Source organism: Setaria viridis, chromosome 5, assembly GCF_005286985.2.
Source record: "Setaria viridis chromosome 5, Setaria_viridis_v4.0, whole genome shotgun sequence".
Taxonomy (NCBI): Eukaryota; Viridiplantae; Streptophyta; class Magnoliopsida; order Poales; family Poaceae; genus Setaria; species Setaria viridis.
In genome coordinates this window covers 8,153,708-8,175,023 of record NC_048267.2, presented here as the reverse complement: position 1 = coordinate 8,175,023, position 21,316 = coordinate 8,153,708, and the positions used below count along the sequence as shown (strand labels likewise).

The following is a 21,316-nucleotide window of genomic DNA, read 5'->3' as shown; positions in this document are numbered from 1 at the left end:
TCCGGCCCCGGTCTGATCCGGTTGATTTAGCACAACACGTTGACCTTAACTTGTTGCATGCAGACACGTCGGATCTGCCAAAAAGAAGGAACAATTCTCCCTTCCCTTTATTATTTAATCTATTCCATCCAGTAGATCTCCTACGTTGCTTGGTGCTTACTACGGCAGCTAACAATTTTTTTCCTTACTAGCAGAAATACATGTACGTTGCTCAAGTCCTTACTTACTCTCACTTTATTATTCGCTTGTTCCTAATATGTTGATTTCACTTCACCATATGTTGATGCGTTATCCTAGTACAGTAGTAGAAGATATTTGTGGGTGGTTTGATGCCATCTGTTTATTACATGGGACCCACACATGGAAATAAAAAAAATCACCACTCAACCTCCGCTCTATCCATTCATTCGATTTCCCCCGTACTCATCGTCATCTAGCTAGTCGATGCCACTTCGTCCGTCGGCGCCACCCGCATCGTGCCCTATCTTCGCCATCGTCCAGGCGCTACGCATCTTGCCATCCTCACCGTCGCCCAGGCAAACGTTCGTCCTTCCCGTGCCTAGCCTCATTCCTGCTTCGAGCGCTAGGCCACCGCGCCTCTGGCCACCATGAGCAGGAATGTGTTTTCCTCTTCTTCTCGTTTCCATCCACTTCCCTTCTATAATCCACTCCAAATCGTTCCAATCAAGTGCAAAATCGAGCCCCCAATTGCTAGATGTGGAGGCTTTAGTTCTGGATCTGAAGGGGATGGACATCATTGAGCGGGGGATGTGAGGTCCCGACCTCCGCCCCCTATTTGTGTTGCCTGCCGACTGCCGCTGCGCCCCCCCCCCCTCGCTGGCGCCATGCCTTCGCTGGCATATGGCTCTACTTGGTTGACTGCAAAGAGGCACTCGTCTCCTTGTTTCCTTCCCCCTCCCTCCTCTCCTTCACCTCTTAGGTCCAGGTGGCGGGTAGGGCATCTAGCCCGAGTGAGTAGCTACTCGCCCTAGCGCGCGGCAAGCAGTAGATCAACATCACTCTACCTAGTCGTTTCGTATGGGTGTGGAGGGCGTGGTCAAAGCCCAAAAGCTAGTGTAAAACCATATAAAAGCGATGGATGGCTGGTGATTGACGACAGACCAGAGGCCAGCTGACCACCATTATCCGCTAAGCAACGAAAGTGAAAACAAGAGGAGAATGGAGGAGAATGTGACGATCATAGCATGGGTGACCAAAAGCTACCGTCATCCATCATCATGAACTCGTTCAGCCTGTCCCAGATGTCCTGCTCCTTCGGCACCGGCCTCGTGCCGTGCTGCTCGGCCGACGCCGCTACCGCAAGAGCCACATCCACCGACGAGGATGCGTTCGCCCCGCAGGTCTCGTGTAGGCTCTCGGGCAGCGGCAGCGGCAGGTGGTCGTGGCGGTGGTATGTCGAGGTCGGCACCCAGGAAGGTGCGGGCGCGGGGGCCGTGTCGTCGGGGAAGTTGATCTTGGTGCAGTGGCCTTGAAACTCGACATCGGTGATGTTGTAGGTGCGCGTGGCATCCTTAGCTGTGTCAAAGGTGCTGAGCCACTTGCGCACGGCGTGGTGCGGGTCGCGGATCTCCGCCGCCCACCTGCCCCACGGCCGCGGCTGCACGCCGATGTACTCACTCTCCCCCTCCGCCACCGCCACACCTTGCCCGACGATGGTGGCACGGCACGCAGACGCGGACTACTCCCCTTTGTCATCACTGTCGCTGCTCGACCTGGTCCCTGCCGCAGTGAGGAGCTCGCAGCCGCAGCCGGCACACCCGTCCGCACCGCACGTGGCATAGGCGCACGCTGCGGGAGCTTTAATATTAGGTATAGATTTCCTTAATACGTGAGGGCTTCCTTACGAGGTTCGAAAAGATGTACATGCACCCTTGGTTTGGCAGCACAACCCAGACATGTTGTACTGTGAGCGTAGCGGCCAGCCGGACATGACCCGATGGCCGCATCGACTTGGCAACAGCATACCACAATCGCAACCACAAACCTGCCGCTGACAACTCCAACAACTCGAACTCGACACGAATTAGTTGGGCATGGAGCTCGACTAGTTTGCTTCACCAATAGCTGTCCGCCGACCACGCTCAGGGGCTTCTAAGACTAAACGCGAAGATGACACGCGGGTTCTTTGACTCGACCACGAATCAAGCTAAGTATTATTTACAATAAAATATTTTACAGCTTCCATATACCTACATAAGCCTCGGCTCCTCCATGTTGTCGTGACTTTCGCTGACCGCCTCGGCTCTCCTATATCTCCGTGACTTTCGCCGACCACCTTGGTCGCACCCTAACTGCTTATACAGCTTGGTCCGTCCACTACACGGGCGGCTGGGGGCTACACCCCATGGGTGCCCAACTCATGCTGGTGTTTTTCCGCACAGTTCCGGTTGCTTTGCGACTTGTCCATCCCTGTTAACGGTTGCTAAAGTACTCGGGTAGCACACGCCTCAATCCATGAAACCTTGACTCATCCTGTGCGTTCCTATATGCGAGCATCGGGTCAGCCCCAGTGCTATAGCCTAAGATAAACCATCCTCTCCGTGAACAGTGGTCAGTAGGGCTAGGTGCTTAAACGTAACAAGATAACTACCCAGGGAAATTACTTGGCCTACAAGAGCAGGATGCGCAAGAGTTTACTTCTACAGCGAATTAAACTTCCGAGTTGTTCAATGATTAAATGATCTACATTATGCTACATAATGATTGTATTGTTCTTTTACAGCTCAAAAACTACTCGACGTGCCTCCCATCACCCGGCCGACCTCTCTAGCACGGGACAGGAGGCGACTTGGCATGCTTCTGTGGCTCGTCTGGCTCCCAAGCTCGAGGGCTAGGCGCCGCAGACGACTCGGCGTGCCTCTCGTCGCCCAAACGACCTCTCTGGCTCAGGGCGGGAGGCGGCTTGGCGTGCTTCTGTGGCTCAACCGGCTCCAAGGCTCGGGGGCTGGGCACCGTAGATGACTCGGCGTGCCTCCCGTCGCCCGGCCGACCTCTCTAGCTCGGGGCGAGAGGTGACTTGCCATGCTTCTGCAACTCGTCCGGCTCCTAGGCTCGGCGGCTGGGCACCATTGATGACTTGGTGTGCCTCCCGTCACCCGACCAACCTCTCTGCCTGAGCCCGGGAAGGGAGGCAACTCGATGTGCTTTCGCCAATCCTCGCACTCATGCCCGGGGGCTGGACGCCTAATTCTGGTCAGAGTGCCTTCGTGGCTCTGCTGGTCCTCATCCTCAGGGGCTTGGCACCTATTTCAAGTCGGCGTGCCTTCATGGCTCCGCCAGTCCTCATCCTCGGGGGCTGGGCGCCTATTTCAGGTTAGCATGCCTCCGCGGCTCCGCTAGTCCTCGTCCTCAGGGGTTAGATGCCTATTTCAGGTCGGCATGGCTCCACAGTCCCACCAGTCCTCGTCCTTGAGTCTGGGTGCCTACTTCTGGTTGGCGGGCCTCCGTGGCTGCGTCCATCCTTGTGTTCGGGCACAAGGATCTGCTTCAGGGGACAATTTTTTCCTCTTTGACCATTGTATTGATTATCTTAATTGTTTCAATGCTCCGGGGCTACTCCTACAGAGTGCGTCTTGCGACGCCCTCCGTAACCTTCGATTCGACCTGCTGGATGCCAGCATCCATCAACTCGGCACTCATCCTCGCTCTACGCGTTGGCTCTTCGTTTGCTCATATTTTCTTTTTTTGAGCTCTCCGTCGCCATGACGCCTTCGCAGCTTCACCCGATTTCATTTCAAGTTTCACTTTGATGACATCAAGTTCCTGTTTGCCTACACAATGCTTGGGGGCTTGAGGGATATGGGTACCCCATGGGCCCCGACCGGCCAGGATACTGGTCGGACCTAACAAGTAGGGCCTGCCCGATCAGGGCGTGCGGGCCGAGGACATGAAGTTACTTGGAGTGCACGTCAAGGCAACAAGATAGTTCAAATCTACCCAGATATCATGGAACACATATTGTAGTCCAACTCAGATTATTTTCCATGTAACTACCGAGTAGATTAGATTCAAACCGACTTTTAACTCTTGATCGTCAGCCTATATAAGGCGGCCAAGGGCACCCCCGAGGGTATCGCAACAATTAGATCAATCTCAAGCAATACAAACCAGCATATAGGACGTAGGGTATTACTCTCCGAAGGTCCGAACTTGTCTAAAACCTTCGTGTCCCTTCGTGTTCTCGCGATCACCTTCGAGTTCTTGGTTTCACAATCACCCTCACCTACAAATCAACCACTTGGGGAATCCCTTGGTGGACTACCAGGCTTATAAATCCGACACGAGGGTTTTGCCATCCAGGAGCCCGTCCGCCATGGATGCTGAGCTGTGGTGCTTTTGCGCATAGGCCCCTATAAAGCTCTACAAATAGTTAGTTTTTCCTTGTGTCTTGTTTTTTTTCATCCATGTCCCTGATTAGATTGGATCCGTGCAACCAAGTCTAACCTGAGCACTTTAACATATCTAACCCTATGCTTTGACCTAATGGTGAGCACTAATCCAGTGTCTTGCAAATCTTCCTTGCTAGCCCCAATAACCTTCCGTTAATCGCGATTAGGCCCTGCAACCTTGTTTAACCCATAGACTCCTCGTTACAGCTCCGTTTATATCCGTTGTTGTTGAGTTAGGTTCGTGATAACACAAATTACACGTTAGTGCTGATCTTTCCATCATGCATGTTTTTAAAATAAATTTCATATTAATCTAATTAATGCATGTTAAACATGTCTTCTTTAATTAAAATGTTTATTCAATTTGTTTTCTAAATAAAAGCTACATAAGTTATATCTTGAGTTTTCATAATTATATGTTAATTTGATTTAATATAAATATAAATGTGTTTTTATTTATATTTGGTTAGTTCAACCTAAATCATAAAGCTATGCGCTTAGATGTTTACATATACTTTATTTTCAAATTAAATTTTTAATTTGCATAAATTGTACTTGAATGTTTATAAATAAAATTTGACTAAGTTCTACATTGTCTTTTCATACATAACTATAACATGCTAAGGATGTTTCTCTAAAATATCTTTACATTGTTTTATTAAAATATATGAAGCACATAGGCTTTTCTCTTTCTTTTATAATTCAAATCTCTCGATAACTTTGTCTTTTCAACCATAGTTTCGTTCCCAGCATTTCTTGCATTCGCGTGACCTTAGATTTTTTAAAGCTTTCCAATGATTGATGTATTGTTCTTAGTTGTGATTGTTGTTTGCTTGGTATGCTTGTGCCGATGATTGATGCAAGTAGAAGGAACATTGTTCGAGAGCTTTGAGGAACAAGAGCTGAAGATAATCTGAGCAGCTATTCTTTGGAGAAAGGCACGTGTGTCCTTATACTTTTATCCCAAAAACTATATTTAATCACTTTTGCATTGCTCTGCATTTAATATTGATGGGTCCTATTAAGGTTTACCTAGTTTTTATGATCATTCCTTGTCAACCTGGGTTTTACCTTTTTTTTTTAGGTAGATATGCTTAGTTGCAATACCTTGGATTGTGATGGTTTTAATGAACTCAATGATTAAACTTGTTTTATTTATGATATACCTTTTATTAATACAAGATCATCATGCTTAATTGGAACATGGAGCGACCACTCAGGAAAATAGTACAACCACAAGAACTACGTGGCTCTAGTCTTAGCTAATTAATTATAGACTCTAGTTTGGGGTAATCTTACCAAAAGGGCAAGAAGGGAGGCGTTGATAGGGCATAGGCTGGCCCTCAGACTGATCTGCTTTATGATAATTTTGCAGTTTTGAGAGAGATTTATGCTCTGCTTTGACATGAAACTTTAGCGGGTTACACACTTTCGTTGAGAGATTAAGAACAAAAAGATTCTTTAAGTTCCCCCAGCTTGCTGGAAATGAACCCTCCAAGTTGCTATCGTACGCATAGAGAGTTTTCAACTGTGTAAGCTTTCCTTGTGATGAAGGTATGATACCTGACAAGCTAGCGTAGTAAATGCCTAACATGTCAGCGTAGTAAATGCCTAACACGGACATGTCTTCTAGGCGACCAATGCTATCTGCAATCATTCCGGATATGAAAGTATTTGCCAACGTAAGCAGTTCTAGACCAAGCAAATTACCTATGCTGGATGGAATAAATCCCGAAATCCAATTGTATCGTATATAGAGTAATTGGTGTGTTGTCGATAGATTTGCAATTGAGCTAGGAAGTTCGCCGATGAATGAATTATTGTCAAAAGCCAGTTGATGAAGCTGGCTAAAGTTTGCCAGCATGGTGATGAATTCCAATCCGTCCTTATCATTCGATCCTAACTTATTGCCACTTAAGGACAGGTAAATGAACCTTGGCAATCTCCCTAAAGTTGGAGGCAGCTTTACTAAAACTGTTCCGTGCAAGTTCAAGACCCGCGAGAGCAGAAAGGTTGGAGAAAGGCCCGCGAGCGCATCGCCACCATATGCAATGGTTTCTTTTATTTGAGCGATCGATAGGCAGTAAATGGGGTTTTGGTGCTTGCTAATCCCTACTTATATCATGACTAATCTTATATCTTGACTAATCCCGGTGACGGGTACTCCTTTCGTCCCAAAATAAACACACATCTCGCTTCTCGATGAGTCAAATATTTTTAAATTTGACTAAGAATATAGAAAATAGTATCAACATTTGCATCTTCAAATAAATGTATTAGGAAAGTATACCCAATGCTCAATCTAATGATATTTATTATACATTATAAATAGTAGTACATTTTTTTTATAAATTTTAGTTAAACTTAGAAGTTTGACTGCTAAAGAAGCAAGATGTGCGTTTATTTTAGGACAGAGGAGTCCGTGCATAATCTATACGCATCCATACACAACAATCCTCGGTAGATTAGATAAGGCTCTCGGATACACGCAGTGGCTGTCACATTCTTTGTATAAAGCCTTGCACCGGCTGTTTTTCTTTTCATTAAGGGGCGCTTTTTCCACTCTGTTAGTTGCAGAGTTGCTAGTCCGGTGCTCCTTGGTGCGTCAAGAGACCGTAGCTCCGTCCACCATTCAACTGTCTGCACTTCCAAGGCCGGTGGTGCCGACTGCAGGCCAAGTCTCTGTTGCACATTGAACCAGGAAGGCATCTCTGATCGCACGCATCTCAGCGGCAGCATCCCGCATCGCCGTCCGCTCCCTTGGCAGCTGCTTTGAGCAGGACACGCCAAGCCCGACCACTGAAGCCAAGCACCTCTCGCTTCTGCTTCTCACCGTGGCCGGGTCTTCCCCCTTTGCTTCTTCATGAAGCCAGATTGCCGGGTCGGCTACCTCCAAGGCTCTGTTGGGAAGAGCGGCCTCGGCGAACTTATGAAGGTCCAAGGAGCCTTTGAACATGTCGTCAGTAGGGCTCATACCGGTGAATATCTCAAGCAACAGTATGCCGAGGCTGTAAACATCTCCAAGAGTTGAGACGGCGCGACCCTCGCCGTACTCTGCAGTCAATTCAGATTTCAGACACTATTTGGTCAGTGGATTCATGGCAAGCTACTTACGAACGATTCATGCCGAGATAACTGGACTTGGCAAAATGGAAGTTAAGAACTGAACATAGCAATATCAGTGTTAGTTTCTGTTACCTGGAGCGACATATCCAATGGAACCTCTTAGTCCAGTGAAGCTAACCGAATTCAGCATAATTTTGCTAGTGTCATCAGGAAGGATTTTTGATATGCCGAAATCTCCAACCCGAGCACTCATACTTTCGGCAAGGAGGATGTTACTTGGTTTGAGATCACAATGGATAATAGGCGGTTGACACTGATTGTGAAGATAATCCAAAGCATCCATGATATCTACCACAATGTCCAGTCTCTGAGCTAAGCTGAGCGTATTGCTCAGACTCTGTATTTTGGATGCTGGATGCAGCCAACCATTTAGGTTACCATTGGGCATGAACTCAAAAACCAGTGCCTTGAATTCTTGGCCTTGGTGATCAATGCTTAAGCAACAGGTGATGATCTTTATGAGACATCGGTGGCGCACCCTTCGCAGTGCCTCACATTCAGCTACAAAACTTCTAGTAGAACCAGATTGACATACGTTGAATACCTTTACAGCTGCGGTAATTCCCTTGTCACGTAAAGTGCACTTATAAACTGCACCATAGCTTCCTTGTCCGAGCAGATTAACCTCCGAAAAATGGTCAGTCCCATTTGCTAATGCTTGATATGAAACCCTTTCGTGCTGTTCATCAATTACTGTGGGAATGAGTTGATTTTCCTTTCCTTGTCCGAGCCTCTTGTGGATCAAATGGATAAGAAAAACTACTAAACCTAAGAATAGAAGTGCGCAGATTGACGCTACGGTGACCATAACTGACCTTGACATTCGCCTTCTGTTCTTCCCCGCAGCAGCTGTGGAGCACGGAGCTAAGTGAAGTTGAGGGTTTCCGCCACAAAGCTCACCATTTCCATCAATTGACAAGTGAGTTGCATTTGCAAAAGGACCCCCTTTTGGCACTTCGCCTTGCAGATCATTGAATGACAAATCCAGTTTTGCCAACAATGTCAAATTCTGTAGAACTTTGGGGATGGAACCTGACAAGTTGTTGTGTGCTAGATACAGTTGTTGCAGGTTGCCAATGCTAGCAAGGGCATCAGGAATACTACCAGATAGCTTGTTCATTGTTAGGTTCAGTAATGCAAGACCTTTTAAGTTCTTCAGAGATTGAGGTATGCTTCCTTCTAATAAGTTGTTATCGAGCAGCAGCCGTACCAACGATATACAGTTCCCAACACTAGCTGGTATGGTGCCTGACAACTTGTTTCCAGACAGAATCAGTTCGTTAAGATTCACCATGGTACCAACCTCAGTTGGAAGTGGCCCGGATAATGAATTATATGATAAGTCTAAGTACCAGGAAAGTCGAGGAAGTTTTAAAACCTCTATAGGAATTGAACCATTGAGTCGATTTGTTGAGAGATCAAAGGCAAACACATTCTTTAAGTTCCCCAAGTTTGATGGAATTGGCCCCTCTAAGTTTCCATAGTATAAATAAAGAAGATTCAACTGTGTAAGATTTCCTAGTGATGAAGGTATGAGGCCTGACAAGCTAGTGTTGTAAAGGCCTAACACACCCAAGTTTCTTAGCTGACCAATGCTCTCTGGAATCTGTCCAGATACAAAAGTATTATTTCCCATCTCAAATACTGTAAGACCAACCAAATTTCCGATGTTTATTGGAATATTCCCAGAAATCATATTGTCTCCCAAATAAAGACCTTGCAGAGTTGATGACAGGTTTGTGACTGAATTAGGCAGTTGCCCGCTGAAAGAGTTGTTGCCGAGAACAAGAAGCTGAAGTTGGGAGCTGTTTGCCAGTGAAGTGATGAATTCCCACCCTTGACTGTCGTTTGCTTCTAGCCTGTTGTCACCCAAGAAAAGGCCAGTAAGACTTTGCAACTTCCCCAAAGCAGAAGGCACAAATCCAATAAAATCATTTTCTTGAAGGACTAGTTTTGTGAGAGCAGAAAGGTTGGCGAGCGAAGGTGGGATAGCTCCACTGAATCGGTTGCTAGAATAGTCAAGAGCTTCCATACCGGGGAACCTATCGCCGATATCAGCAGGGATGGTTCCAGACAGCATGTTGTCTCCTACCCACAAGCTTTTCAGTGAGGACAGATTGTACAGGGAGTGTGGAAGCACACCGGAGAGTCTGTTCTCATCGAGTGCAAGGACCTGCAGGCCGCCCATGCTGCCAAGTTCATGTGGGATCGGACCCTCGAGGTGGTTTTTTGTCAGATCAAGGTAGTTCAGGGATGACAGGTTACCTAGTGATCCTGGTATGGCACCCGTCAAGCTGTTGTTGCCCAGTGAGAACTTCTGAAGACTTGTTAGCTTGTCTCCAAGCTCAACAGGGATACGCCCATGGAACCGGTTACTGCTGAGATCTAACAGCAGTAAGCTGACACAGGAACTGAGGTTGGAAGGAAGCGTACCAGAGAACGCATTGTAGCTCAGATCAAGCGTCTGCAGACGCGCTAGGCGGCCGATGCTTGCTGGGACCTCCCCCTGGAACCAGTTGGAACTCAGGTTCAGGGTCCGCAGGAAAGTGAGGTTCCCAATGGCCGGGGAGAGGGCTCCGGCGAACCCATAGGAGGGCAGGCTCAGTGCCACCACCTGGCCGCCGGTGCACGCCACGCCCTCCCAGCCGCAGACGCCAGCGGTGCCATTCCAGGATGCAAGCATGCCGGAGCCGCTGCCGGCGAGCTCAGCCTTGAAAGCAAGCAGCGCGCTGGCCTCGTCGCTGGCACCGCCGTGCGCTCCCCAGGAGGCCGCTGCGATCATCACGGCGATGGTGGCAGGAAGCAAGCTCATGACGCGTATTGCCAATGCCATGGTAGAGCTGGGCTGGAGCGTATTGAAGAGCTTGCTGCCAGACAGAGCTTGCTTTTCTTGGTCAGCAGGGGAGCTACTTGCTGAATTGTTTAATCCTAAGGGATGCGTGCTAATGATTAACATGCACATGCATCGCATCTGATTCGTGATCTGGTGAGACGTCGCTGTCTGCTTCTGTTTTTGACTTTGACATCCGCCAGCGGCCTTCCAAAGTTCCAATGGACTCTTTAGTTCCCCAAAATCCCAAAAAAAATTCTTCGTCACATCAAACTTGCTGTACATGCATGGAGTACTAAATGTTGACGAAATTAAAAACTAATTGTACAGTTTTGTTGTACTTTGCGAGACGAATCTTTTAAGCCTAATTAGTCAATATTTGAACAATAATTCACAAATACAAACGAAATACTACAATTGCGATACAGTAATTTTGGTTGTCCAAAGTTGGGCAACTAAACAAGGCATGGTAGGAACGCAGGTAGGAATTTTTGACTTTGACATTGGGCTTGACCATTGTCGCCAATTTCAGGGGATTTTTTAAACTAGTGTAGGAACGTGTTCTAGCTATGGAGCATTACCATTTTCTATTACTAGTCTGAGACAAAACTTTGATTCAATTATGTTCACAAATTACCCAATTCTGCTGTAACAATTGCAGCCTGACATGCAAAGCTGATTTAGTAAGTAAAGTTTTTTTTCCTCCTGTTGGATAAGCAAACAGAGGTCTGTTGGGATTCTAAACTCATCAAACATACAGATGCCACCAGTCTAAACTGCGTGGTTTATTCATTTATTTTGGTCGATTTGCACCGTTTTTTATAGCTGAGCAGTGTGGCATAAATGAAAGCGCAGTTGATAGCTCAATTCTCTGTAAGAATTGAGGGATTAAAAGTATAGTCTGCAGGTATCATCCTCATGACCACCTATTTCCTAGAATATATTGCAACTTCAGAGTTGATCGGTACAATTCTCTTAAAAGGAAACGCATCATTCCTTCTCATGAACACAATTGTTTAAAGGATGTAAACAGAATTATTATCTTTACTCAAGTACTTTTCACATAAGAATTCCTGATTATCAAAATAAGGCAGTCAAAAGACGGTGAACAAACAGCAAAGAGAAGTGGCAGGTAGTCCAGAGGCAGCAAATTAGCAACAGAAAATAGCTTACCTGAGAACAATTCAGGATCTGCAGTGTGGAAGTGGCCAAACATTCAAACAAAACTCTTTCTGTACTATATATGAGTTTCTGCGTAGCCAGGCACTGTATGATCTATATATTTAACAGAAACAAACGGAGGTGCAAGTTAAGGCAAAAAATGGAGTAATAAGTCAACTGTACCATCAGTTCGGTTTGTAATGGTTTGCCATTCGAAACCAGAAGTACTTACAGTGTTTTCCAAATTCTATGTAAGATATGAAAACATCCTTTTATCCGTAGTTTACGGGTCCATATGTTGGCAGCAACTAGACAGCACACATAACAGATAAACAAACAAATATGCATATATTTCACATATCCCTCAGAGTAAAAGCTGTAAAACAGTACTTGAGATTGAACTAATCAGGCAAACACATGATTCTTTACGGATGATTGTCTCTAACCCAAGATGAGGCCATCACGGACACTGACAGGCAAGATTTTTTTTTCTTCGATCCGCTGACCGGTTAACCACCTATGTGCCCAGCATCAGCTGTTCAGAATATGGAAGCAAGATCTGTCAGTGAACTATTTATGAATATGGGACAGTCTTGATCAAGGAATCAGTTTTAGATTCTTCCCTGCCATACTTGGAGACTATCTCCTGTGGCAGCCCCATCTTTCTAAATATTGTATCCCTGTCCTTTACACTCATTTTTCCCCACCCCCACCCCTGCGCATCGAATGGATACCCACCAGGTTCTCAATACCCTTTTATAAACATCAAAATGGCAGTAGCAGCATCGTGATTTTATCAATACAATAAGCCTTGAAGATAATAGAGTTTGACATCAATTGACCATGACACATTAATAGAATCAAAGGTGGATCAACGGTTCATATAATGTTCTTTTGACGACATAATATACACATAGATCCACATGTCATATTCACTGCATAGGGGTAACAATACCAGCCACGAAACAGTGGACAGGGCCATTGCTGTCCCTAGTAAGAGGTTGGCCTCCAACCGGCTAGGTGACACCGTGACAGTGTTCTTCCATAAGCCATATCAGAGTTGAGAACTCACCACCTACGCTGAACTACTTAGCATGCAACTCCCTGCTGCGTCAGTTGGCCGTGTATAAGAGTCTAAAACTGGCAAAAGAAGGGTTCTGGTCGTGCCATGTCATCCTACTGCAATCATATGCATGGGTGTACTGCATGCCGTTGACTAACCATACTATATAGATGGTAAAAGACAAACACGGAAGCAGTTCAAGGTTTCAATCGATCAGCGGATGCCCATTCCAGATCATGTATATAACCGGCCAGAACCCGGAGATGGTTGGTGCTACGAGTACAAAACTGCAGGCTGGCAAGACATGTCCTAAGCTTTCTGGGTCTAGACATAGCTATTCTGCCTGGGCCATCCTTCATTTGGGCTTCTGAGCGGCTGAAGCTACCTGCTGCTGCATATGGTGGCAACAAGCCAACAACTAGACAGTAGACACAGCCATGCATAACAGATGAATAAACAAACATCTGTCATATTTCACATAACCTTCATAATACGAGCGGTGTAATACAGTACTTGCAATTGATCCGTATCAGACATAAAAAACATACCCTGGCATTGAAAGTCTGAGCAAAACTTTCTGGGATACATAATGCCAATACACTTTGCTGATGATTTATTGTAGCCCAAGGTGTGGCCATTGTGATCTGGAGACTGGTAGAAGAGATTCTTTTGACACATAATACGTGCCCAGCAATCCTCTGTTCAGGTTATAGAAGTAAGATCTGACAGCAAACTATTTATGAACATGGAATAGTCTAGATCGTGGATCCAGTTTTAGATTCTTCCCTGTCATATTTGCAGACTGATCTTCTGTGACAGCCCCATCTTTCTTCATATGTATAGCTTTCACCAGTATCTTGGTCCTTGGTTCAGAGATCAACCCTCTTGACTTCATTGTTGTGTAATATTGCAGAGCCTCATCAAGCTTTCCTTGGGAATGAAGACCATGAACCATAATAGTAAATGATCGTTGATCTGGGCCTGATCCATTCCTCTCCATCTCATCCCATATTTGGTGCACCCCCTTCTCATATTTCCAATCGACATAAAGGTTCAATATTAAGTTATATGTATCAGAATCCAATTTGCAACCGGTTCGCTCCATCCTCTGCATCAAAGCAATGACATCTTTCGGTTTCTCTGTTGTCTTCAGAATATAGGAGTATGTCCTATTGTTTGGAGAGCAGCCCTTTGCTTCCATTTCGTCCAAAAGCTCGTAAACTTTCTCCATCCTCTTTATATTGCATAAGTATTTTATCAAAGTATTGTAGGTAGCCACATCTGCTTGACAACGACGATCATTCATCTCACCAAAAATCTCAAGTGCTTCTGGAATCCTTTTCTTGAAGCACAACTGGTCAATGATACAGTTGCAGATCGCCACATCAGGATTAATGCCTTTCTCCCACATGCTGTTGAACAGCTTCACTGCGGAACCAATTCTGCCATCTTTGGTCAGTGCTTTTATGAATGTGCCATAGGTGAACAGGTCCCGTTCAACCTTGGATGCAATGATATCATTCCAAATCCTTTGAGCATCTCTCATGCTTCCCTTGACACACCAACCATTAAGTATGATGTTCCAGCTCTTTATGACATGTGGGAACTCATCTTTCTTCTCGCGGAACAGAACCTCTGCCTCCTCAACATGCTTGTATCGGCACAGCGACATCAGGAGTATCTGGAACCCAACCAAGTCGAGCTCAAACCCATAGTCCTTCCTCAAGTAGAACACCTCTATTGCCTCCTGCACCTTGTGCGCACCCGCATACCTGTTCAACAGCACGGCAAACATCCTGTTGGTTACCACGACCTCCCACCGCTCATTGGGAATCTCATCAAACAGCTGCCTCATGAGCCTGACCTTCTTCATCCGCCCGAGAATGTCCAGCATCTCAGTGTAGGCCCTCGACCCATGGGTGTACCCGGGCAGCCCCGCCGCCCAGTTGAAGAACGCCAGCGCGGCCTGCCAGTTGGACCGCTGCTTCTGGAGAACCTTGAGGACAACGTCCTCATCCATGTTTTCAGCAAACTGACGGAGAGCACCACCGAGATCAGCATTGTCGCTGCTACCGGTGGACTTGAGAATTCTCAGGATTTCACTGGCATGGACCTCGCTGGAACTTTCCGAAGCGCTGGCATGGCAAAATCTCAGCGATCCAAGCACGTGCCCACGTGGAAGGGCACTCTGGTGAAGGCATGGTGGCAAGCCCAGGAATGGCAACATCTCTGAGGCATTGTGTCGAACAGCTGGTGTGCATGACCCAAAAACGCCCAGCGTATGACGAACTGCAACGGGCATCCGCAGCGCAGTCAGTCCCCTTCTTGAGAAATAAAAAAAAAAAGGGAAAGAAAAACGAATCCCGATAGAGGATTGCATCGAGTGGTGGGCTCATTGGAGAGAAGAGCACTCGGGCAATGAGAGGAGCTGAGGGCGTGATACTTACGGGCGATGGGCTTTCTGAACATGCAGGCGGCGGCGAGGATGGCGGACGCCAGCCGTGGCTGCGGCATCGTGCTGAAGCAGTAGCAGCGCTGCTGTGGCGTGGTCCAACTGAACAGCACGGTGCAGTCGTGGGAGGTGGAGGCAGGGGCCTCGGGGGTCCGCGGAGTTGGGCGGCGCTTGCGCTTCCCGTCCCTTCCCTCCCTCCGTCCAAACACACCCTCGGAGATCGTCGGGGTGGATGATGGGCTGTGTGCGGAATGCGCCGGGCTGTGCTGTTCATAATGGAATGGGCTCGGCCATGGCATGCGCAGTCGCCGTGGCCCAGCCCATTATCCTCGTTGCGGAGCAGCTCCAACCTCCAACTCGAACGCCCGCCCTGCTACGCGCGAGTGCCACCGGTCACCTGCTCTGCTCTCCCGCCAAACCAAATCCTCTTCACCCAAACCATCAGCATCAGCTTCCGCTATAAACCTCCAGCAAAGCCTCGCGCAACCGGCGACCATGGCGTTCCCGTTCCCCTCCCTCGGCGGCCTCCTCGCGCGCCGCCCGCTGCTCGTGTACGCGGCCACGTGGACGGCGGTGGCGGTCACGGCCGTGGCCGTGGCGGCGTTCGCGCCGGAGCTCGCCTTCGTCTGGGCGGTCGGGCCCGGGACGCCGCTGTCCAGGGCGTGCCAGGGCGGCGACGGGTTCAGCGTCGGCCTGCCGCTTGACGGGCCTCCATGGGACGTCGTCTGCGTGCCCGCCGGCATGTTCGGCCGGGCCAAGCCCGACGTCGTCGTCCCGCTCGTCTTCGCCGTCGTCGTCGTCACTGGAGCAGTCTGGTTCACCACGGCCGTCGGGGTGTGGGAGGATGATGATGATCACGACGAGGAGCCGGCGTCGCCGGCTTCTGTGGAGCATGTGTAGCCTCTGATGATTCTCAATCAATTTATTCCATGAAACAGAAATATTTGTGGTGTAAATACATTTGAATCTTGGATCTTTCCTTCTAGTTTCCGATGTTTCAGTTGCAACACGGTATAGAAGTTCAGAATGTATCTGAATTCAGACACCAATACAAAGAATCGAGAGTTTCAGACAAGTGGCAAACACAAAGAGCACAAAGAATCCAGATATATGTCATCAGAATTCAGACACCAAAGCAATAAAAAGAAACAGAATGAATCTTCCAGGCAAACACAAATCTGAACTTCAAACCAGAACTGAACTGCACATATATTGGACGAATATTAACAAGAGCACACATGTTGATCTTTGTCACACCAGAATAATCTAGGAAAGCATGCATGGAGATTTATTCCTGAACACCATGAGCTCCACCATTGCTCAGGTTCCTATAACCACTGCTACACATTAACCAGTCATCACTAGTAACGCCACATGCCAATCAGAATCGGAACACCTCTCTGATCTAGCTCTTCTGGCTCTCATTGCGCAGACTTGATCAGCTCCTCGCTGAAGTCCCAGAGTTGCTTTGCCAACTCATCGTTTCTCGACAGTTTGCTCGTCTTCTCCACGTTGCAGTCAGCAAAGTACTTTCCTGTCACTCCCCTCAGCTGTGGGTTCAGTCCTACATAACAAGTAGTTGCTGCTCCCTGAAATTTTAAAAAAAAAATCAGAACAGTATTTACAAAATAATATTATATTCAAATACTTTCACCCAGTGACAATGTTCTTTAATGTCGTCGCTATGAAAAAGAGTTGGTAAGAAACATGAATTGAGAAGATCTGGTTCCAAACCTGGGGCACATTTTTCCACAGAATGTAAGTTGCAACTTGAAGCACCTCTGCAAGAGAAAACAAGGTGTTTTATAACATTGTTGGAAGATAATCATTCCTAGTTAATACCAGAACATAGATTCTCTGTTAAAAGAAAAAAGAGAGAGAGCATACTCATGAGAACAAAGGAGTGCCTCATCAAATTGGTCATGATCAATCCAGGATGAACACTGTTAACTGTGATGTTTGCTCCTTCTTCCTGTTTAGTAACATAGAAGTAATGATGCATCAGAACAGGATAATGCACGGGATGGCGCACAATTTGAGAATCAGGATTTGCGAGTTTTAATTGGTGTCCACTGGTTGAGAATCACTAAGCTGATACAGACCAAGATCAAAGGGAGATAGCCTAAATAATCTCTGTAAGTCATAACAATATCTAACACGGTCCCTAAAGATTTGAAGTTAAGCTCCCAAAGTTTGCACCAAAAACTGCAGTGGCCCCTTATTATTAGAATTTCGCAATAGTGCACAGGCAAAAGCATCAGGGCCATGATGGGCATATTTGTCCTCAGGTTTCTATCCTTCCCGAAATTAAAGTAAAAGGGACAATACTAGGAGGACAAAATAATACCTTGAGCCGTCTAGAGAGCTCCTTCGCATGCAGTAAGTTTGCCAGCTTAGATTGTCCGTAAGCCATTTTATCATTGTATCTGCCAATAAAAGATCATTACTTGCAGTTCTATCAACAGTCAATCCCCACAAAGACCAATAAATTAAAGGCACATACATTTTCTCATCGTTGAGTTTGTCGAAGTCAATTCCCTTTGGGTATGTATGGTGGTGGGCAACTGATGACAAGTTCACAATGCGACCCTCAATACCCGTAGACTTGGCAGTGGCTTTCATATTATCAAGGAGGAGATTGGTAAGCAGAAAGTGCCCTGATAAAACAAATGTCAGTGCCAGAAAATGGGACAAATATTTTAGCTGCTTTTAAATAAGACATGGCAGTAAGAGAATACCGAGATGATTGGTGGCGAATTGCATCTCGACTCCATCTTTAGACAGTTGAAAAGGGCAGAACATTACACCTGCGTTATTTCTGCAGAACAGAGAAGGAAAATGTAATTCTTAATTCAGTGTAATATAGACGAGGAAAATGCTAAAATAGGTGTGCAAGTAATATACATACAACACTGAAAATAAATTTAACGGAAGCACAGGAATTTTTCATGTCAAAGAAAGGAAAACATAACAAGAGCTGTAGAGGGTTACATCAAGATGTTCAGAGGAAGTTTCATCGAGTTGAACTGGTCAGCAAAAGCCCTGACAGACTTGAGGGAGCTGAGGTCAAGCTTCAGAACATCAATACGTGCCATTGGGTTCTTCTCCATGATGGTCTTCCTTGCTTCTGATGCAGCCTCAGTGTTTCTCGCGGCAATGATGACATGGGCTCCTCTAAGGGCGAAGACTCTTGATGTCTCCAGACCAATGCCACTAGCTCCTCCTGGGAAACACCAAACATTACAGATTTCAATAAAATTAGGGCAGCAAAAGATCTTTGACAAATCAAAAATGTGTGTTGGCTGCGGTTAACTAAACTTTACTAACTAAATTGATGGAGGTGAAAACTGCACTCTACTCCTACTGAGGAACGGTTGCAATTAGAAATATAACCTAGAGTAAATTCCAAGTTTCATGAATAAGAAACATAAACCCATCATGGATAAGAAATATTAAATATCCCAATTACAGATTTTCGGACTCCTGATCCAATTGGACGACACTTAATAAGGAATCACAAACACTGCATAGAAAGATATTTAACATTTTGAAGTAAAATAAAGGCGCTAGTGAGTTAAAGCCTAGTGCCAAGCGGCAACTTGGAGCCAAAATTGTAAAACAAAACCACCAACAAGGAAAGAAGAGCTAAAGCTGCTAAAATAACACTATCAAACAGAAAATGGTGCAAAGGCTAAAATCTCAATTCAGCCTCCCCCTTGATATAACCTGGGACCTCCTGAGCACTCTGACACCCTTGACCTACTCCAGAATTATTCTCATTCCATGCATCCCAATACAAATGAACGGAAGTGGCGTCAAAATTACTGCCATCGAAGCTTTAACATACATCCCTAATATACCAACTTTATATATATTAGCAATTTCATCAGTAAACAAATTGCCAATCAGCAGCACATTAACCGAAAATCTTAAAACTTCTAGGCAAGCTTCTATATAAGGCTGAACCTGACTGGGATTTATTCTCAATAAATGAAAATAGTCAACATGCAACAAACCATAGAATAGGGACAAATTTCCTAACTTTTTGTGAAGTTAAGGGAACAACTAAGCCCCCAAAGTAGTATAGTGAAATGAAAAGGATAGAAGATGATAGGCATCTAACTAAAAGGATCCTGCATTGTTGACCTCTTACACTTGCCATGGCTTAAGAGTTGCATGGAACAACATTGCTGCAAGAAATTATGTGCTAGAAAAGGAGAGATGGAAATGTACCCCCAATTCGCAAATTGTGATCTCATCAGGTGCAGGGTTGTTGGTGCCCGAAATTGTCTTCGTACATGGATAAGCAGTTATATCTAAAAACATGGTACTTAAGACTTAAGAACTCCACAAAGTATTACAATATTATATAGGTGAGATATTACCACCGGTAAGACACTGGTGATTCTAGTTTAACAAAAAAAATGTTAATTTACCATGAAAACAGAAGATTCATCGCAACAAAAGAAGGCAGTCATCAGTTGGAAAAAGAACAAACAGCATTACACTATAGACAATTGATTCAAGGCCACACAGAAATAATTGCCCCAAAGGACCACATGGGCCCAAACCCAATCACTCCTTTTCCACACAAAAAGGGAAGCAATATCCAGCTATATAATCAATGAGAAAAACTAAAAATGAAAATCCATTAGCCCACTGTAACCTAACCACAATATTGAGTAGGAAAACATCATATAATACAAACATTGAATTTGATGCACAAAGTCCTTTACGGCTTGCACGTGAGTTTCTTGTGTAATTTTCAGTAAGATCCAGGTCACTGTAACAAGGAAAAGTTTGTAGTCACAGTTCGCAGGAAAACTTAACGTACATCTCATCTAGGACTAATGCAGTCGTAAGAAAACTATTGCCCATGACACATGTTACCTGTCAATTCATACACAAAGATATCTTCTTTTTTTTTTGCGAGGATACATACACAAAGATATCACAAATCCAGCTCTGAACCCATCTAACTGCACGATGACCAAAAAAGGTTCTTTTTAAGAAAAACAACTACCAACACACACACAAAAAAAAAGAAACAATGCAAAGATTCCTCTGACATTACAAACAAATATAACCACGGAACAAATACTCAGCTTTGCAAAATCTTGGGGATTACATAGCATGGTATTTTCAGGAACGAGTTCACAGCATCAGTAGATTCAGTAGAAATCTAAAAATCAGTAGATTTAGTAGAAATCTAAGCAACAGCGTTAAGCAGGGCATCATAACGTCGCGCTTCAGCAACAGAATTTGCACAGGCAAGATTCAGAGACGAGGCTGCATATGCACGTACGTCTCATTAACAACGACCAGTACAGTTGTGAGAAAAAAACCAGTGACAACAACACGTAGCCAGCAATTAAATCAGGGTGCACATCTGGCATACCACACAATTTAGTAGTAGCAGGTAGAGATCTACCCACACTCCTTATCAGACACCCCCAAAAGGGAAAGATCGAGAACACAAACCATCCCGATTACCGAGAGTAACCGACGATTTTTTTTACCAAAGAACATCAGAGCAGCAGCAAGCATCAGCAATTCAACAACGCAAGGCTCGGCGAGTTCGCATCAGCATTGGTTAAGCACCATTGTGAAAGAGGAATCTTGTTCGAGGAATCTACAGGCTGATTAACGGATTACCTGTGATGACGACGGTGAGGCGGCTGGCGTCGACGCCGTCGGTGACCTGCTCCGCCGTGGACGCCGACCCGAACCCGCTGGCGCCCGCCTTGCCGGTGATGAGCGAGAGGATACCCATCGCCGCCGACTCGACCCCTCAACTCCAAGAACACAGGAACTGAACCCAACTGAAACTGAACCAAATTGCAACCAAAACAAACAAACCCAAGAAAAGAAGTAGAAGGTGAGCCAAGAAAGCAGCACGGCCAAGAAACCGCAAGAATCACGGAAATCTCGGCAATGCCGCCGGCGCACCTCGCGACTTTGTTTAATGCGCCGGGAAATGGAGCGGAGGGCGGAAACGGAGGCGGGCGTGCATGGGAAGAGGATGCAGGGGGGAGAGTGGGGAGTTTATTTATGGTTGGGGGGCGCGGGTAGAAGTTTGGTTGGGGAGTAGAAGCGCAACAACGCCAACGCGGGACGGGGCCGGAAGCTAGGGAGACGAAGAGGAAGACGCACGGACCACGGAGTAAGAGGCCGGAAAGGGATTGGAGCCGGATCGTGCTGGTGCGGGCTTGTGATCTGATGCTACGTATACGCACGCACGCTTGCCTACCTGGGGAATTCTTGGACACCATGGG

General features: G+C 46.1%; 4 protein-coding genes across 6 annotated transcripts; 1 reads left to right on the top strand and 3 right to left on the bottom strand.

Moving 5' to 3' along the window:
• Nucleotides 1–6,703: 6,703 nt before the first annotated feature.
• LOC117858649 (uncharacterized) lies at nt 6,704–10,461 on the bottom strand. The gene is made up of 2 exons (XM_034741755.2): nt 7,608–10,461; nt 6,704–7,463 (listed from the first exon to the last, which is right to left on the bottom strand). The coding sequence occupies exons 1-2, from the start codon at nt 10,366–10,368 to the stop codon at nt 7,042–7,044; spliced, it is 3,183 nt and encodes a 1,060-aa protein (XP_034597646.1). The 5' UTR covers nt 10,369–10,461; the 3' UTR covers nt 6,704–7,041.
• A 2,566-nt stretch (nt 10,462–13,027) lies between these two features.
• Nucleotides 13,028–15,450, bottom strand: LOC117858650 (putative pentatricopeptide repeat-containing protein At3g15200). The gene is made up of 2 exons (XM_034741756.2): nt 15,037–15,450; nt 13,028–14,878 (listed from the first exon to the last, which is right to left on the bottom strand). Exons 1-2 carry the CDS (start codon nt 15,338–15,340, stop codon nt 13,323–13,325), a joined length of 1,860 nt encoding a protein of 619 aa, XP_034597647.1. The 5' UTR covers nt 15,341–15,450; the 3' UTR covers nt 13,028–13,322.
• Nucleotides 15,451–15,536: 86 nt separating this feature from the next.
• LOC117856182 (uncharacterized) lies at nt 15,537–15,941 on the top strand. The gene has a single exon (XM_034738606.1). The coding sequence runs from the start codon at nt 15,537–15,539 to the stop codon at nt 15,939–15,941; it is 405 nt and encodes a 134-aa protein (XP_034594497.1).
• Nucleotides 15,942–16,220: 279 nt separating this feature from the next.
• LOC117858652 (short-chain dehydrogenase TIC 32 B, chloroplastic) lies at nt 16,221–21,316 on the bottom strand. Of its 3 annotated transcripts, none has more exons than XM_034741759.2 (9): nt 20,991–21,316; nt 20,697–20,863; nt 18,033–18,264; nt 17,780–17,859; nt 17,545–17,698; nt 17,389–17,467; nt 16,929–17,013; nt 16,776–16,822; nt 16,221–16,630 (listed from the first exon to the last, which is right to left on the bottom strand). In XM_034741759.2, exons 2-9 carry the CDS (start codon nt 20,812–20,814, stop codon nt 16,463–16,465), a joined length of 963 nt encoding a protein of 320 aa, XP_034597650.1. In that variant the 5' UTR covers nt 20,815–20,863; nt 20,991–21,316; the 3' UTR covers nt 16,221–16,462. The 3 variants fall into 3 exon arrangements, with proteins under 3 accessions (XP_034597650.1, XP_034597649.1, XP_072149747.1); XM_034741758.2 differs by having other exon boundaries at nt 20,697–20,869; nt 20,991–21,315; XM_072293646.1 differs by having other exon boundaries at nt 20,697–21,315.

Bases quoted from the DNA above. Each gene is read 5' to 3' on its own strand.
- LOC117858652 (XM_034741759.2), bottom strand. From the start codon at position 20,814: ATGGGTATCCTCTCGCTCATCACCGGCAAGGCGGGCGCCAGCGGGTTC. The intron at 17,860-18,032 runs GTAACCCTCTAC...TCTGTTCTGCAG, and splicing joins CTTCCTCTGAACATCTTGAT to AAATAACGCAGGTGTAATGT. The intron at 16,631-16,775 runs GTTTGGAACCAG...TTAAAATTTCAG, and splicing joins TGTGGAAAAATGTGCCCCAG to GGAGCAGCAACTACTTGTTA.
- LOC117856182 (XM_034738606.1), top strand. From the start codon at position 15,537: ATGGCGTTCCCGTTCCCCTCCCTCGGCGGCCTCCTCGCGCGCCGCCCG.
- LOC117858650 (XM_034741756.2), bottom strand. From the start codon at position 15,340: ATGCCATGGCCGAGCCCATTCCATTATGAACAGCACAGCCCGGCGCAT. The intron at 14,879-15,036 runs GTAAGTATCACG...TGCCCGTTGCAG, and splicing joins GTTCAGAAAGCCCATCGCCC to TTCGTCATACGCTGGGCGTT.
- LOC117858649 (XM_034741755.2), bottom strand. From the start codon at position 10,368: ATGGCATTGGCAATACGCGTCATGAGCTTGCTTCCTGCCACCATCGCC. The intron at 7,464-7,607 runs GTAACAGAAACT...AATTGACTGCAG, and splicing joins CATTGGATATGTCGCTCCAG to AGTACGGCGAGGGTCGCGCC.